This window comes from Bubalus bubalis, chromosome 5 (genome assembly GCF_019923935.1).
Source record: "Bubalus bubalis isolate 160015118507 breed Murrah chromosome 5, NDDB_SH_1, whole genome shotgun sequence".
Classification (NCBI taxonomy): domain Eukaryota; kingdom Metazoa; phylum Chordata; class Mammalia; order Artiodactyla; family Bovidae; genus Bubalus; species Bubalus bubalis.
The window spans coordinates 124,773,645-124,791,544 of NC_059161.1; the positions used below are offsets into that span (position 1 = coordinate 124,773,645).

Here is a 17,900-nt window from a genome sequence, read left to right on the forward strand (position 1 = left end):
GCTAGTGTCCCCTGCAGTGGGTATATGAAGGCAGAGAGATGGTCATGGTTCTTTCCATGCCACACTAGAGGATTCTGCCCAGTAAACAATGCCGCCCTTAGGGTTATGGGGCTTTGCCAAAAGCTGTCCTATAGCATGCTGACCAATTTTGTATCTCATTTAGCAATCTTGTTTCAGGATTCCTCCTCTTTTTCTCCCTTGAACATATATGTGTCTTGCTTTCTTGTATCCTCCTTTGAACAGGCTTTGTCATCTTGCTGGCTCTGTCATCTCCTTCGTTAGGGAGTTAAAAAAAAATATCTAAAGCACTTTATTTGTTTAGTGGTATGGGAAAAATTTCTAAGTTTTTGAATACTCTACCTATACATTCTCTGTGCATCTGTCTCTTGTCTTCTCTCTCTCATTACATTAGTAATCAGGGTATGCCTAAGAAGGCTCCCAGGGCTGGGCCAAGTCTGAGGGCAATGAAGATGAGGGGTACAAGCCCTGAGGGCCTTTCGGTGGCTGGAGCACAGGGACTACAGCTGGACATTCGGGTCCATGGATGAGGTAGGGGTGGAATCTATGACTCAGGACAGGAAGACCATCATTGGTGAAGGGGAGCAGGTCTCAGGGCAGGGCCCCAGGAGACCCTGGTTGGAGGTGGGAGTGGGAATTCAAATTCCAGCAGCATTTCCAGGCCTGAAGTATGTGGGTTTGGGGCCCCTTTGGGGCTCTCACTCCCCCCTCCCCCATGACTTGACTGACAAAAAAGAAGAGACTCATCCAAGGCCACAGGGTGGAAAGTGGCTCTTCCTGCCCCTCCCTAATCTGCCCTTTGGAGTTAGACCTGGGGCTTCCAGCCTCCCAAGGAGAGGGTGCGGCCCCCTTCCAGTCCCACCCCAGCGCTTATCACAGGATTGCTGACCTTGAGGATGATAACAGCCAGATCTGGAGCCTCCTCTGGGGTGGGGGCAGCTCAGGACCCAGGGAGGTGGAGGATGTTGGAGGATGGCCTACTTGGAGCTGGTGGGCTCCGATTCCCAGGGCCCACACACAGGCAGGGGGAGCCATGGCTCAGATTTGGTAAAGTTTACTGCGGGGAGCTGGAGAGGAACAGCCAGGGGGGCTCCCCAAGGAGATGTGCTGTCTCCAGCCTTGGCTCAGCTAGGGCCTAGGGCTGACATGTGTTTCTGCTGTTGAGGGCAGGGTCAGGCTGCAGGATGACCAGTCCTGCCATCTGGGAGCTGGGTTGCTGCAGACAGGGGGGAACCGGTTGAGTGGCGCTAGGCAAACTGGTCGTCTCACCCCACCCAGAGCTGGGTGGAGTTCCTGGTACCTGGAACAGCGCCCCCTCCTGGACAGCCTGGGCTCCTTCCTGGATGGCCTTACCCTCCTCCTGAAAGGCCTTACCCTCCTCCTGGATGGCCTTCTCTCCCTCCAGGATGGCCCTTGCTTCCTCTTTCAGGCTTTTATACAAGGAGTCAGGCTGGAACAAAGGGTTGCAGGGGCCAGAGGTGGGTAGACGACGCCAGGCAGGACAGCCTGCCAGGGGCCTGCCTAGGAGCAGGGCTGAGAGGTGGGGAGGGGGCACCACAAAGGAGGCGGGTCCTGGGTTGAGGTCTCACCAGGTCTCGAAGCTTCTCCCCGAGAGCCAGATTGTCGGCTTGGATAGTGCTGAGCGACTCCTGAAGCCTAGGGTTGAAAGGGAGACCCGCCCCCTCAGCCCCCAGACTTGTCCTAGGCAGCCCCCCATGAGCTCCTGATCTGGAATAGCCACAAGCCCAGGGATTCACCAGGAGCCCGGTCTGGTTCTGGCAAAGCCATAGGCAGGGAGGGAATTCATTTCCCCCTTGTGACTGGCAGCAGGGGACCTAGAGGCAGATGAATCCTGCTTCTCTTCTTTAGCAAGGGGAGATCCAGCTGCTGTCTTGCATGTACTGGCCCGGGAACCCTCTAAAGGAGCCTTGGGCTAGCCGCCCACCCCTCTGGTCTGCAGTGGGGGCTGTGGCAGGGTTCTGTGTGGTTTCTGTGTGGAATTAGCCTGGCCGAGCTCCTTGGCCAGCTGTAGATGAATACGTGTTGACCACTCAGATCCATGGCTGTGGGAATCTCTTGCAGCCTTGGGGAATGACTGTCACACTCCTCCCACCCCAAGACCTCTGTCTCCAGGTGGAGTTTGGACCCTGGCATCGCCACTGATAGACAAGCGGCCATGGGACTGTGCAGACCTAAGCTCCAGAGCCTGACATCCAGAGAACTGACCACCCCCATCCCCTTTCTCCACAGACCAAAATACCTCTCAAGTTCTTGGACATTTAAAGATGGCGGCCCCTTGCAGGCAACGTCATAGACTGCCCGCTAATCGGGCACATGGGCACATTGATGGGAAAGGGCTGTGGCCCCCACTCCTCTGGGACAGGACATACAAGCCACTGATGCTTGAGAGGGAAGGGACCTACTGGCTAGTAAGGAGGTCACCCAGAGCAGAACAGAGAGCAGGAAAGGGAAGGAGGGAAGGAAGAGGGCCCAGTGAAGGCGCCAACTTACATCAAGCCCCAGGCCCTGCACTCCATTCTGGGAAACCCTGTCCCCCTCCCTGTCCCCACCTGGCCCTGTCCGGCTCACCTCAGGCAAACATTTTGCAAATGGCTCATTTCCTTTGAGGTCTGCTGAGGGCCCCAGTCTTCCTTATCCAGGAACTGGGACTCCTGGAGGTCCAAGTCCCTGGGTGGGTGCACAGTGAGGACTGGACCTGAGGCTGGAGGCTGGGGAGGGTGGGGTGAGCAGAGGGGAAACCCAGCCCAAGGCCCAGGCTTCTTCAGTCCTGCCTGGGCCACCCCCACACACACGCCTCAAGGCTGAGTCCTGGCCCAGGTCTGAATGTTGATGGTGGAGAGGCACCCTCTGCCCCCTCCCCTCTCACCCGGCTCACGTGGCCTTACTCTGCAGGGTCGCTGGCGGGCTCGATTGCGGTCAGGAGGGTAAACAGGAATGGGGCGCTGGCTTCCTGCTCCTGGCCCAGCTGCTGCTCTGAAGAATCTGAAAAAGATGGCTTTGGCAGAGAGGGTGCCCTGGTGACTGAGGCGGCATGAGGCTGGCTGGCCGCCTGAGAACTGGGGTCTTCCCACACCCGACAGTCAGAGGATGAGTGCAGTGGCGAGGGGTTCAGGCCTCCCTCCAGGAAGAAGAATTTCTCCAGCCCCCCCACCCCCGCTACCCTCGGCCTTGGGAGGTCCGGTCACCTCTGTGTCCGGCTCTCCGGAGATCTGAGTGTCTTCTGACTTCTGCTCCGCAGCAGGTGGCGGCGCTGGCTTCTCCTCGGGCTCCGAGTGGGCTGTTTGTCCATCCCAGGGACACTGAGGGAGATGGTAACTCACTTGGTGAGCCACCCCCACTGTCCCACTGGTCTCCCCTTTCCAGCCTCCCCTGCTTTTCTTGCAGTGGCCTCAGTAGGTAAAATATAGGACACCCAGTGAAATTTGAATTTCAGAATAAATGGTCATTTTTTCAAGCATATCTCAAACATTGCACAAGCCACACTCATACTTTAAAAAGTGTTTGTTTTTCATCTGAAATTCAAATTTCACTGGGGTGTCTTGTGTTTTATCTGGCAACCCTACCAAAGCTATATGGTAATGGTATCTTGTCAACTGAATTCTTGCAAATGCAAGGTGTTCCTGGTAACTTTGCTTGGAAACTTTGCTTTAGAAATATCTCCAAAAGAAATAAAAATAATTCACACAGAGGTCCACAGTAGCCGACTGACAGCCAGAAGAAAAACTGAAACCTGCCTAAAGGGCCCAAATACAAGGAGAGGGAAGTAAGCAATGACTTATGATTGTGATAGAATGCAATCCACTCTGAAGTTAATGGTCTCCAGTAAACACTGGTCCACCAAACTCTGTCCTTGAGCCAAGCGTTACGCTGGATACTGAGACCACACAGACAGATGATTGTGACCAAGTTCTGCCCAGAAGCCCCCAGAGATGGGGGCAGGGGTGGCCGAGGCTCTCAGATGCCCACTGTGTAGGGACATGTGCCATCCAGAAGCCTGTAAAGAAAGCCTTGACTGAGAGGGCCACTTGGCTTAGGAAATCCAGAAAGACTCCACCAGCGGGTGCTGCTTGATCTACGAGTGGAGTGTCTTGGCCAAAGAAGGAAGAAGGGCAATCCAAAAGAGGAAGTGGCTTGGGCAGGATGATGCCAACGGACATTACACATTCAGACGTGGGGTGCTCCCACTGAGAGCCAGGGTGAGCAGGCCTGGGCTGTGGCCCCCAGGGGACAAGGAAGAGTTGAAGTAGGAGATAGATGGGCCCCTGGGCCAGAGACCTGGTGTTTGTCAAGTGGAATAAAATTGAAGCTTTGTCCTCAGCCAGGTGAGAACCATGCCCCATTTCCTTCCTCCATTGATATGGAGGGAATGAAGTAATGGTGGGGAATTTGTTGCAGCAAAGATAGAAATGAGACTTTCCTGATAACTAAGAAAAATAAGGAAACAATGAACAGGCTGGGGAAACAGCACAAACAGGCCTGAAATAGTTAGGCAATCTTGGGTATTCTTTACTGTTACAAAAGCTAACAAACAGCTTTTAGCTGGACTTGTCCTTCACAAAGCCAAACAGAGCAAATCACTCTCTGACTCCACATGAATCACACTCTGCACCCAGCACTCTTCTCCCCCACACTCTTCCGTAGCATTCTTCATTTCAGAAAGACGGTCACGGGCCGATAACCAGAAAAGACCAACCCCAGTTACCATCTGCCTGATGCCAGCTGTGGCTGATTTGAAATTTTTAAAAAAATATCTATTTCTCTTTAAAAATTTTACGTATTTATTTTGTCTGTGCTGGGTCTTCATTGCTGCACGCAGGCTTTCTCTAGTTGTGGCTGCCAGGAGCTTGTTTTGCTGCAGTACTTAGGGCTTCTCATTGTGGTGGCTTCTCTTGTTGCAGAGCACAGGCTCTAGGAACACAGGCTTAGTTGCTCCATGGCATGTGGGATCTTCCCGGACCAGGGATCAAACTTGAGTTCACTGCATTGGCGGGTGGATTCTTAACCACTGGACCATCAGGGAAGTCCCTGTTTTGAAATCTTGCAAAAGGAAAAAAAAAAAACAAAAAACCACAAGACTTTCATGAGGATATAAAACCTCTGTCTTTTCTGGGGGCACAGTTCTTGAGGTGCTGGCCTGCAGTTTCCTCTTTGCCTGGCAAAGAATAAAGCTACTCTTCCTTTTTTCCTCCAAACTCTGTCTCTGTATTTCTAGTCAGCATCAGTGAACCGGGAGCCAAGATTTTAGCGTCAGTGTGGGAGATCTTTGGGTGTTTCTGTTGATCGTCTCAGCCGTGGCTGGGCAGGTGGACGGGAGGAGGAGACCCTGGGGGCAGAAGCTCAGGGCCTTGAGGGTGAAGGAGAGTGGCATTCACGACTGCTGCCTGTGACAAGTGTCTACTCTGAGTTGTACCATGGAAGGCGAGCATGAGACGCTGTCAGGCCACAAACGCAGGCCTCACATGGTCTGCATATGCTACGCACCAATGCACCACACAGGGTTGCCCAATAGAATACAGGATGCCTGGTTAAATCTGAGTGCCAGATAAACAATGAGTTTTGTTTTAGTGTGATGATATTCCAAATATTGCAAGGGACATACTTGTCCTGCAAGATTATTATTTATTGAATTTGGGACATGATTACGTTAAGTAGAAAATTCATTGTTTATCTGACATTCAAATTTAACCAGGAATCCTGCATATTTTTGTGGGCAACCCTAACGCCATGCCCACCTATTGGTGCCCATCAGAGGAAACTGGGAGGCACGAACAGCTTTCTGGCTAGAATTAGTAACCAGAAAGTATTGGAAAAGATGATTGGAGATATAGGAGAGTATCTGAACAATAAGAAATATGGAAAGTTGTAACACGATAGGGAGTCCAGGGTCACTAGTTCTTTGACTTCCCTTTGTGTCCACATCAGCCTCAGCTTGGCTGTCTAACAGCTGACTGCATGAAAGCTCTCTCCCCCAGGCCACCGAGCACTTTCCCAGAGAATGCCTGGCATTCCCTTGGTGCCCCATCAGGGTTCCACTGGCCAAGCATTAGAGGTGATTAATTCAGATTTAGACAGAAGACAGCTCCAAGCTGAAAATCCATAGACCCATGTTGGAGTCTCGCTCTGCGATTCAAAGATGGGGCAGCCCCAAGCACTCAGGTTCAGTTTCCTAGCCTATAAAATGGATATCAGTTCAGTCGCTCAGTTGTGTCCGACTCTTTGTGACCCCATGGACTGCAGCACACCAGGCTTCCCTGTCCATCACCAACTCCCGGAACCTACTCAAACTCATGTCCATTGCATCAGTGATACTATCCAACCATCTCATCCTCTGTCGTCCCCTTCTCCTCCTGCCTTCAGTCTTTCCCAGCATCAGGGTCTTTTTCAATAAGTCAGTTCTTTGCATCAAGTGGCCAAAGTATTAAGAGTTTCAGCTTCAGCATCAGTCCTTCCAAAGAATATTCAGGACTGATTTTCTTTAGGATGGACTGGTTGGATCTCCTTGCAGTCCAAGGGACTCTCAAGAGTCTTCTCCAACATCACAATTCAAAAGCATCAATTCTTCAGTGCTCAGCTTTCTTTATGGTCCAACTCTCACATCCATACATGACTACTGGAAAAACCATAGCTCTGACTAGACGGACCTCTGTTGACAAAGTAATGTCTCTGCTTTTTAATATGCTGTCTAGCTTGATCATAGTTTTTCTTCCAAGGAGCAAGTGTCTTTTAATTTCATGGCTACAGTCATGATCTGCAGTGATTTTGGAGCCACCCCCCCAATAAAGTCTCTCACTGTTTCCATTGTTTCCCCATCTATTTGCCATGAAGTGATGGGACCAGATGCCATGATCTTCGTTTTCTGAATGTTGAGTTTTAAGCCAACTTTTTCACTCTCCTCTTTCACTTTCATCAAGGGGCTCTTTATTTCTTCTTCACTTTCTGCCATAAAGGTGGTGTCATCTGCATATCTGAAGTTATTGATATTTCTCCCGGCAATCTTGATTCCAGCTTGTGCTTCAGCCAGCCCAGCATTTCACATGATGTACTCTGCATATAAGTTAAATAAGCAGGGTGACAATATACAGCCTTAATGTACTCCTTTCCCAGTTTGGAACCAGTCTGTTGTTCCACATTCGTTCTAACTGTTGCTTCTTGACCTGCATACAGGTTTCTCAGGAGGCAGGTCAGGTGGTCTGGTATTCCCATCTCTTTCATAATTTCCCACATTTTGCTGTGATCCACACAGTCAAAGGCTTTGGCATTGTCAATAAAGCAAAAGTAGATGTTTTTCTGGAACTCTCTTGCTTTTCCGATGAGCCAACAGATGTTGGCAATTTGATCTCTGGTTCCTCTGCCTTTTCTAAATTCAGCTTGAACATCTGGAAGTTCACGGTTCACAAACTGTTGAAGCCTGGCTTGGAGAATTTTGAGCATTACTTTGCTAGCATGTGAGATGAGTACAATTGTGCGGTAGCTTGAGCATTCTTTGGCATTGCCTTTCTTTGGGAATGGAAATAAAACTGACTTTTTCCAGTCCTATGGCTACTGCTGAGTTTTCCAAATCTGCTGGCATATTGAGTGCAGCATTTTCACAGCATCATCTTTTAGGATTTGAAATAGCTCAACTAAAATTCCACTCCACCAATATTCAGTGAGCCTTGATTTTGTACCGGGCCCTGCCCTGAATGTGGAGAGGATACAAAAAGGAATTCCCTCCTTTGGGGAGTCTGTTATGGACCTCATATAAGGATGCCAGGGGTCAATTATTAAATATTCTACCAGGAGCTATGCGTGTGACCATCAACCTGGACAACCAGTTGACCAGAGCAACTCAGTCATAGAGGTGGAATCAGCTCCACTTTTCATAAGAGAAAAGCGAGACTCGAAGAGGCTAAGTAACTTGGCTGTGGTCTCAGAAGAGACAAAGGTGGGGTTCAGAGCCAGGGCTTTCCGAGTTCCAGTCTGATGGCTGTCAGTTTGGCAACTTGCCAGTCACATGGTGGGAGCACACGGGCTGGTGGTGGGAGTGGGGAAGGCAGCCTTCTCAGGACCATTCAAGCCTTGGGCCAAGGCCTTCAAGCCTCTTCATTCAAGCCTGAAGAGGTGGCAGGTCACAGGGGCTCAGGACTCAGGATGAAGAGGTGGGGGAGGGGTGGGGGCTGGGTAGGGAGCTGTCCTGTGCGAGTGAAGTCTACACCCAGGGCCATGGGGATCAGTGTGAACCCTGTGGTTGGGTCCAGGATTCGTACTGGGGGCGGAGGGGCGGGGGTGCTGAGGTCTCATGCTTGCCTCAGGCCACCCAGGTGCCACTGCTTTTGACTCACCCGGCCCCTCTCTTTCCTCCAGAGTGCTCGAAGCTCTCCAGGAGGCTGTGAGCTGCCATGGGCCAGGCTGGAGGGAAATCATCACGCCTCTTCATCCTTCATGTGTCTGGACGCTGGGAGGAGAGCTAAATATGACTGATTCCACCTCCACCCTCAGAGCTCAGACTACCGTGTCAATGTTTATGTCCAACAGACAGACTGCGAGCTTAAAGGTGCTGTGAGGGGTCTGCACACGGTCTGGGGAGTTAGAAAGGCGGGCGTGGTCAGGCCTACCTGTAAATACCTATTGTTCACTGAGTACTTATCATGTACTATGCACTTTACTCATATCATTTCCTCTCATTCTCATCAAAACGACATGAGGTGGGGACAGCTATTCCCCACTTATCCAAAGTTCACTTTATGCCACTTGCTTTTACGAAAAGACCTAACACTAGCATCTGTTCTTGCTAACTGAAAGAAATTTTCAGTTTTAGGAAAGTGGAGAAAATTCTCATTTTTAGGAAAAAAGGCAAGAAGCAAAACAGCATTCAGCATTGGTTTTGCAGGGAGCAGTTTTGGAGGCAGCTTGCACTCCAAGCAGCCAGAATAGCCCTGCCAAGCAACTCCACCAGAAACTGCACCCATCGCAGCACCGTGAGCATCTGTGCTCCACCTCGATTTATGCTATGCTTCTGTTAGCAAGCTGTTGTGTCCTAAGGTAACTGCTTCTTCACTTTACACCATTTCGGTTTACAAAAGGTTTCACAGGAATGCTCTATTTTCAGATATCTGGGAAGCCTATAGTTTTTTTTTTTTTTTTAATGTTTATTTATTTATATTTGGCTGTTTGGGGTCTTTGTTGCTTCATGGGCTATCCTCTAGTTGCAATGAGTGGGGGCTACTCTCCAGTTGCGGTGCACGAGCTTCTCGTTGTGGTAGCTTCTCTCATCGTGGAGCACAGGCTCTAGGGCCCGTGGGCTCAGTGGTTGTGGCCCAGGGGGTTAGTTGCCCGGGGCACGTGGGATCCTCCTGGATCAGGGATTGAAACCTTGGGATAGGCGGGTAGGAAAGACTGAGCAGATGTGACACTTGAGCCAAAGCCACACCTAATCAAGGCGGAACTCAGCAGGTGAGGACCTTGCAGCAGCTCAGGGCCTGCGCTGGGTCTCTGGACCCTACACTGGAGACCTGGCCAGCAGCCTCACCCTGGAGTCCTCATGAGCGCCAGCAAGCAGTCTGGACCAGCAGGGCTCTGGGTTGCAAATAAGAGAAAACAGCATTGGGTAATTTGAGCAAACAAGGAAGGATACTGGGGAGTCAGGGAACTCTGAGGAAGAAGACTCAAAGGACCAGAGGTGTGGGATGCTGGCTGCCAGAACCACATGAGGACCCCACCACAGTGCTCTGCCATCTCCACACTGGACCACAGAGGTCCAGGGCTGCCACTGGACCTGTGAGGCCTTCACCTCACTGAATCCTCAACGATCCTTCCCTCTCCTCCTGGTCCTCGGTCCAGGTCCTCATGCACAGTCTGACTGGTTGACTCAGGTCAGATGTGCATGTTCTGGTCACTGGGATCAGAGCAAGCAAGTGTCTGACCCCTTCATGCCCAAGAAGAAAAGCGGGTCTTGCTATTGGGCCATTTGTAGGGGTTGACACTCTCGGCAGCCAAAACCTGATAACATCCATTACACGACTGCATGGACAATGGGAAGTTAACAAAGGGTGTTTTTCTCATGGCTGCTTTTATTTTTGGGGGGGTTGTGCTGGGTCTTTGTTGCTGCACGCAGGCTTTCTCAAGTTGCAGCAAGCTACTCTTCATTGTGGGCTTCTCATCGCAGTGGCTTCTCTTTTGCAGAGCACAGGCTCTAAGCACACGGGCTCAGCAGTTGCACACGGGCTCAGCGTAGCTCGTGGGCTCTAGAGCACAGGCTAGGCAGCTGTGACACACTGGCTTAGTTGCTCTGCAGCACATGGGATACTCCTGGACCAAAGATCAAACTTGTGTACTTATACGTACAACAGAATATAAAAAAATGTATATATTACGTTCTATCCATTCATCCATCGATGGTTATTTGTGCTATTTCCAACTTCTGGCAACTGTGAATAATGTTCCTATGAACATGGGTGCAAATATCTTGAGACCCTGCTTTCACTTCTTTTGGATATTGTACCCAGAAGTGAATTGTATCAATATACATTTTTGTTATACACAATAGGTACGATGGAATATTATCCAGTCTTTAAAAGGAATTGATTCTGACACATGCTGTAACATGGATGAACCTTGAAAACAGGGTAAGTGAAATGAGACATAAAGGAATGTCGCTGGTGATTCAGTGGTTAAGAATCCGCCTTCCAATGCAAGATCCCGTGTGCCACAGGGCACCTAAGCCGGAGTGGCACAATGAAGACCCAGTGCAGCCAAAATAAAAATAAACAAAGTTTTAAAAACTTTTAAGAAAGAAATGAGACACAAAAGGGCAAACATTCTCTGACTCCTTATAGACAGAAAGTAGGCTGGTGGGTGCCAGAAGCTGAGGCAATAGGGAATAGGGAATTACTTGCTGTCTAACAGGGACAGTCTCACTTTGGGAGGATGAAAAGGTCCTAGAGATGAATGATGGTGGTGGCTGCACAGCATTGTGAGTGTTTAATGCTACCAAACTGTACACTCAAGATGCTTAAAATGGTAAATTTTATGTTATGTACTTTGTCACAATAAATTAAAAAAAAAAAAAAAAAAAAAACCACCACTCTGGACTTGCCTGATGGTACAGTGGACAGAAATCCACGTAATACACAGGGCTGTTGTTAAGGATTGAGTCAGATAACATGTGGGATTATTGTATCAAAGGGTTTTAAGCAGGAGAGAAACAGCATCATATTTTGTCTCTTAGAACTCATTCTAAGGAGATCCACTAGGAGGCCAGGGCGAATGTCCAGGGGCCACAGAGGTGGGATGGAGGGGTGTTGAGGAGGTTTTGGCTGATGGGATGGGGTGAAGGAGAGGGTAGACCTACAGATGACCCCAGGTTCCTGGCTGTGTGACTGGGTCAGCAGGTGGTGTTGATAACAAGAGCACAGAAAAAGGCACGTTGGTGGATGAGCTGAATTTGAGATGACTTCTGAGTTGAGATAGTTTTAGAAGACAGTTCTAGATTCCAGTTTGAGCTCAGTAGAGACGTATGGTTTGGAGATAAAGACTAGTAAAATCTTGAGACTTCCCTGGTAGTGGAGTGGTTAAGAATCCACCTTCCAATGCAGGGGATGCAGGTTTGATCCCTGGTCAGGGAACTAAGATCCCACACGCCGCTGGGCAACTAAACCCACACACCACAACTAGAGAGCCTGTGCACCGCAACTAAAGAAGCCTGCACGCTGCAAGGAAGACTCAGTACAGCAAAAAAAACCTAGGAAGTCTTGAGCAAGGAGGTGGCGCATTTATTCTAAAAACGAGGAGGCAAGGGCAAGTATAGAAAGGATGAGGAAAGGGAGTGGGTGTGCCACCTGCATAAAGATGCGTTTATGTCCCTGGGCTTCCTCTGGCCTGGTGGGAGAATTCCTGGGAATCACAGCTTTGACTAGCTCCCCAGGGCGTTCTGCACCCACTGCTGTCGAGCACCCAGGCTGAGCCAGTGCGGAACTGGCTCCTTCACAGGAATCTGTCAGGGACAGGAAGCAGGGTAAGAGCTGGACTCAGGGACGGGTGGAGGGTTGGTGCCCAGGTGCTAAGAGTGAAGCTCTTAGCAGCCTCACCCCAGACCGACTTCTTTCCTGCTGGGACATGAGGGTATGGGGCTCCCCTTCTTGGAGGAGTGACTGGACAGAAAACACAGACCTGGGGGTGGGAGTGATCTACCACAGGGCTACTGGAGGCCAGGCTGGCAGTCCCCCTTAAAAACAGACAACCAGCCCAAAGAAAGCATGGTTTCCTGGGTCCCACACCCTCAGCTCTGCCTTTGAGCCAACAAAAGAAAAGAGTCTATGAACAGGCAGAAACTTTTTTTGTTTGTTTTAATTTTGAAAAGAAGTCCCAGTTTTCTCTTAAACTCTATTCTTAGTTTTTCAGGGACAGAGAAAAGTCTGTAGTAACAACATCAACTGAACATCATCTGGTGACTTCCGGCTTTCAGGACAAAGACATTTCCCAGGAGTTGTCCTGCCAGTCAGCAAGGACAACTCTCCAGGTACAGTCCAGTTCAAGGGCGTCTGGGTTCACCCTGGCAAAGGGGCTTGCGTGACAAAGCATGAAGCACCGGACAGGTAGCCTAGGGCTCCTCGGCCTTGCAGAGCTTAATTGGTACCCACCAGGCCCGTGCCATTTAAGGGACCCTAACCAAGCAAACACTCATCTTCCCTGATGTCCTCTGCTATCCACTAGCCCCTCCGCACTCCTCTTAGCTTCTACTTCCATGAATCCATAATCATCAAAAGGTACAGTGGCCTGGGCTACAGCGGAAGCTGTGGTTGGGCAGCCATTGCAAGCTCACCTTTTACCAACACTGAGAAAAGAGAAACAAGGGCGGGGGCATGAGGCTCACCAGAGACAATGAGATGACCCCTTCCTCCCCCAGCTCAACTCCTAGTACCTACCTCAGGCAGGGTCCTCGTGTGAGAGGACGCTAAGGAAGCTGAAAGTTAAAGCTGCTCTCAACCTGGCCCCTTTCTGGTACGTGAGGAAAGCTTCCTAGAACTTTACAAAACACTAAGGTCGCCAGGACCATACAACCCCAAAGTTTTTCTTCTAGAGCTGAGTAGACTGTACACTTTGTAAAAAACAGGTATGAGTAACAAGAGCAGGCGCCTTCAGCCATGGCCCCTTCCCGGGCCACTGCAGGCATCGCCCCAGAATCCCTGAGCCTCAGGTTCTACGTTTTCTCGAGACACCTTCTTCACCTCAAGCAGCCGTTGCTCCATCAGCCTGCATTTAACCCAACATCTCAGCAGCAACACACAGAACTATAAAATACAGCTTCCTTGTAGTAGACATTTACTGTCTGAGACGCAACCAAGGCCTCCCTCTCTCCTACAAAAAAGACTCTATAGGCCCAGGGTCAAGATTCTTCCTCACAGATAGGACTTCTCCAATCCACGGGTTCAGTGCTCCCGGACCATCTACAGAATCTAAGAGGAAACCCAAGCTTCGCTACCTAGATGGGCTCAAGGAGGGGAACCAAGCCCCAGCAGAGGTGACTCAGTAGAGAAAGCCAGAGGCTGGCCATGGCCCCCACACCTGTCTCCGGTGGGCTGGTGCAGAAGAGCGTCACTTCCCCACAGGAGCAGAGAGGTGCCCTCTCTCCCCCCGACCCCCAGCCCTTTAACCTCCTCTGGCTGGGCCAGTGATGCCTGCTCCCTAGTCTGTGGCCTGACTGGAAAGTGGCTGGGATACTCTGGGAGGTGGGGGGAGAGGATGGTAGGTCACTGACGACAGACGGGACACCAATGCGATGCTGAGCCAGGGAGGTCCCCCTTCAGGAAGCTCAGATGGCTGCCGCCACTGCACCAACCCCCAGAGGACAGGCCCCACGTGCAGCAACAGCACATGCGTGGGGAACAAGACCAGGGCAGGGGACCCCAAGCGTCTTTTCCACAAGGAGAGGGAACTATGTACAACAGGAGGAGGGCAGAGTCTGGCCAGGGACACCCCCACTTCATCTCATTCAACCAGGAGATCAAAGCGCTCAGCGGCTTCAAACTCAGCATTCATGGCCGCGGCCCACTCATCCAGCTCCGATTTCTGGGGGAAGAGAAATGGAGGGCAGGTGAGTGGCAAAGGGGGCACGTCAGCTGTGCATCTCCACCCATACTCTGCAGGCACTGCCCTTCCACCACAACAGCCAGGGCTGAGCCCCTGCCCTGCCTGTGTCCTGATGTGTCTCCCCGTGTGTCTGGAGTGGTAGCAGAGGAAGATCCCTGCCCCTCACTCACCAAGATCTCCGGCACCTTTTTCTTCTTTCGTTTCTCTTTCACAACCAGAGGGGAGATTCCAGGGAGAGTTGTGTCTGGGGCCCAGGGCTTCACAGAAACCCTGGGGACCTCAGCTAACTTTGAATCCACCACTGGCGAGACTCCAGCCAAGTCTTCAGCTGCCAGCAGCCCCTCAAAGCCAAAGCAGGACTGGCGGCCTGGGGTGGAGGTGGACGCGGAGCCCAGAGTCTCCAGGCGGCTGTACGAGCGCCTGACCTTCTTTGACATTTCCAAGTCTCTGGCGTCCAAGTCTCCTTTCCAGGAGTTGGACTCAGCATTCACGGGGCATAGCACAGGAGTGGAGGGGGTGGTGACAGGGACACTGCAGGTCTGGAAGAGGTCCTCCTTAGTAAGCTTCTTGCTAGGAGGGTTGTTTTCTTTCTCCAATAAAAAAGCGATCTGTAGCAGGACAGAAGAGAGAATGCCTCCCAGTTATTTAACTGTGTTACTGACTTCAAGAAAGGCCCAAGGATCTAAAATGTCCATCCAGTCACTAAGTCCTTTTTGGTCACCTGCCAGGCACTGGGAAGACAGCAGGGAAGAAAACAAAGAATACACACCTGTTTCCACAGGGCTTCCATTCGAGCGGGAAAAAAGACACAGGGGGAATCGTGTCACATGTTAGAGGTGCTAAGCACCTTGGGAAAAAAACAGAACGGGATGGAGCGTACATGGGGTGCACGGGAATTTTAAATAGGTGTAGGTCAATGTAGGCCTCACCGAGATACAGGTAGCACTTGAAGGAAGCAAAGGAGTCAGTCATCCAGAGAACTGTCCCAGGCAGAGAACAGAAAGTGCAAAGTCCTGAGGTGAAACTGTGCCAGTCAGGGTCAAGGAACAAGAAGGGCAGTGAGGGTGAAGTGAGAGGGAGTGAGCCGAGGAACTGATGGGATTCAAGAGGTAATGCAGGTGTTATAGGGCATGTTTTACAGGCCACTATTCAAGGGGAGGCCCAGGGAGCCACGGCAAGGTTGTGAACAGGAAAATGCTTAATCTGACATGTGTATTAAGATGTTCACACACTGGTTTCTCATAATTCCAGTCTCAGCTCTAGAGCTGCTTCCTCAGAGATGGTCCTTTACCATGGAATGGAGGCCAGCCCCTCCTTACCTCTGCCTGTCACCCCTTTCCTGGCCAGCGAGATCACTGCCTGATTTTGACTGTTTGCTGGTTGGCTGAGACCTCAGCTAGAATGTGCATGTCACACGTGAGCAGGTGTCTTCACCTGTCTGGTTGACCTGGCCTACGCCCAGCACCTTCAGCAGAGCCCTGCATGGAGTAGGTGTTCAATACATAAAGACTTAACTGACTTTCACAAAACTTGACACTGAGCTTTCTGATAACTAAGGTGAGAAACAGGACAAATTTAGTGACCCTTGTGGTTTAAAAGAATTACGTTATCATGAGACATTTCCTGGCTATAGGCTCTGGGGAATCTATCCCATCAGTCTTAGTAAAAGGGATGCTGAACAAAATGAGGCTCACCCAGACTACCACTTTGTCAGTCCCTATAGCCATCCAAGTCCTTGCACATTTTTTTGGTCCAATATCTCATGAATCTATCATTCAACCAATAAGAATGGCCACCATCAGGGAGACAGAAGCCTGCCCTCAAGACAAAGTACTCTTGGCTATTCATAAGGCCTATCGGGAAGGCTTCAGGGAGGAGGTATCCTTTGAGCTGAGTCCTGTGTGATGGGGCTCTCCAGCAGTACTCCAGCAATGCTCTGCTTTTACCTTACTTCATGCACCCAATGTCTCACTTTAGGACTCCTTTGATGTCCTCCTACTTGGTCTTGGAGTCCCCAGAAGGCTTTCTCCAACCTATTCTCCAACCAGACCCAAGAAGGATCTTTCTAAAAAACCCAAGGCTGCCTCAGTCACTACCTTGAGACTCTCCAAAGCTGCCCACAGAACGAAGGATGAAGTCCAAGTTCATCAGGATCTGCTCTGGCTCAGCACACTCCCTCTCCTGACAAGGTCTACTGCAGACACACCAAAAGTGCTGTTCCTGAAACTTTGTGCATTTCCTTGTGGACTCCAGGTGTCTACAAACACAGCTTCCTTTGCATGGAACGCTGCTAACTTGTCTTCAAAGACTCAGTTCAAACACGTCTGTGAAACGTTCCCCGAGCTACCTGGTCTGGGTTAGGTATCTTTACAGCATCTACTACTTTCTTTATTACAGTCCTCAGCATACTATGTTAATCACTTGTTTTTCTCCCCAACTGACTACAAGCCTCATGAGCTACTCAAAGGCAGGTAACATTTCTCATTCATTATATCTTCACATGCAGATCTTCTGTTAATGAGACACCTTTAACAATAACTTCAGCTAAAACAGTTCAAGACATTATAAGTTACTGAGAAAAAGAGGCCAAAAGGAAAAAAGAGTAGTAAGACGCAGCTCAACTTTAAAAGGAAAATGGTTGAGAATACCAGGGCATTAAACGCACCAAGTGTGTAAGAAGTAAGCAAGCCTGGCAACATATGCAGGTGTCCAAAGGCAAATTGTTTCAAAATACAGCAAAAACAACTCCCTGGGCAGACATGAGTGAGTGAGTGAAAGTCGCTCAGTTGTGTCCAACTCTTCGCGACTCCATGGACTATACAGTCCATGGAATTCTTCAGGCCAGAATACTGGAGTGGGTAGCCTTTCCCTTCACCAGGGGATCTTCCCAACCCACGAATCGAACCCAGGTCTCCCGCATTGCAGGCGGATTCTTTACCAGCGGAGCCACGACACATGAGCAGCCATTATATCCCGCCCCAGCTCTAGAGTGTCTGTCCTGCATTCCCCTTAACTAAGAAATGGAAATGAACTTACCCGGGGGCTTCTTCGAGGAGAGTTAATGGATGCGATCTGTGGAGAAGAGTTGATCACACAGTCGACTCCCGATCCTGGCTCTCCACCTACAACTCCTCTCTCAGCCCTCACCTCTACAGTATGGGCCACGATCTTCTTCAAGACGATGGGCTTTCTGGCTGGAGCCTCCTGAGGCGCCTGGAGAAGAGGAGTGAACATGAGGTCTATATTAGCCCAGAGGCTTCCAGAGCAGGAGGAACCTGAGGCTCACCTTAGGCCAGATTTCCGGAAGGGTGTTTGAGAGATCAGAGCCTGATTTCCGCTGGGACTTCCGCAGAGACCGAGTGGGAGTTGGGGCGCTGGGTCCTGCAATCAGAAAAATGTAGGAGGTAGGGGAGGACTCTAGGCCTCAGAGTCTAGACAACAGGTTCTGAAGAAAGAGAGAGAAGGTTCCCAAACAGGCCCTCTGGGGGCGCCTTCCTGGCCAGGAGACGAGAGAGCCTTCGAGGGCGGGGGGTGGGGTGGCGTTCCTCACCGAACTGCGTCCCTCAAACGGCTTAACCCCCTTTCCCGCGCGCCCCCTCCGCTCACCGAGGCACTGGAATGCCCCTCCGGACCGGGTTCGTCTCTCGGACATGTCTAGCTTTGGTCTCTATCCCTTCTGCCGCAGGTGCCGCCACCAGAGCGCGCGCCAACCCGAAAGGTAAACGTTCGAATTACCCGCCTTGCCCGGGAGGAAGCGGAAGTGACGTAAGGGGGAGGGCCGCGAGCTTCGATCA

At 50.7% G+C, this 17,900-nt stretch overlaps 2 protein-coding genes across 2 annotated transcripts; both read right to left on the bottom strand.

Moving 5' to 3' along the window:
- Window positions 1–257: 257 nt before the first annotated feature.
- LOC123333856 lies at window positions 258–8,419 on the bottom strand. The gene is made up of 7 exons (XM_045165906.1): window positions 8,361–8,419; window positions 4,225–4,301; window positions 3,225–3,427; window positions 2,925–3,034; window positions 2,608–2,706; window positions 1,608–1,674; window positions 258–1,468 (listed from the first exon to the last, which is right to left on the bottom strand). Exons 1-7 carry the CDS (start codon window positions 8,417–8,419, stop codon window positions 1,154–1,156), a joined length of 930 nt encoding a protein of 309 aa, XP_045021841.1. The 3' UTR covers window positions 258–1,153.
- Window positions 8,420–12,345: 3,926 nt separating this feature from the next.
- LOC102411827 (sororin) lies at window positions 12,346–17,874 on the bottom strand. Its single transcript, XM_006056505.3, has 5 exons — window positions 17,713–17,874; window positions 17,393–17,487; window positions 17,143–17,319; window positions 14,277–14,714; window positions 12,346–14,085 (listed from the first exon to the last, which is right to left on the bottom strand). Exons 1-5 carry the CDS (start codon window positions 17,756–17,758, stop codon window positions 14,005–14,007), a joined length of 837 nt encoding a protein of 278 aa, XP_006056567.1. The 5' UTR covers window positions 17,759–17,874; the 3' UTR covers window positions 12,346–14,004.
- Window positions 17,875–17,900: the final 26 nt, after the last annotated feature.

Excerpts from the sequence above, each read along its gene's own strand:
- LOC102411827 (XM_006056505.3), bottom strand. The coding sequence starts at position 17,758 with ATGTCCGAGAGACGAACCCGGTCCGGAGGGGCATTCCAGTGCCTCG. Across the intron at positions 17,488-17,712 it reads AGGGGCATTCCAGTGCCTCG|GACCCAGCGCCCCAACTCCC; the intron begins GTGAGCGGAGGG and ends TTCTGATTGCAG. Across the intron at positions 14,086-14,276 it reads AAAAGGTGCCGGAGATCTTG|AAATCGGAGCTGGATGAGTG; the intron begins GTGAGTGAGGGG and ends CTCTTCCCCCAG.
- LOC123333856 (XM_045165906.1), bottom strand. The coding sequence starts at position 8,419 with ATGGCAGCTCACAGCCTCCTGGAGAGCTTCGAGCACTCTGGAGGAAAG. Across the intron at positions 3,428-4,224 it reads CCTGCTCACCCTGGCTCTCA|GCCACTGCAAGAAAAGCAGG; the intron begins GTGGGAGCACCC and ends TTACCTACTGAG. Across the intron at positions 2,707-2,924 it reads CCCGCCAGCGACCCTGCAGA|GGACTTGGACCTCCAGGAGT; the intron begins GTAAGGCCACGT and ends GCACCCACCCAG.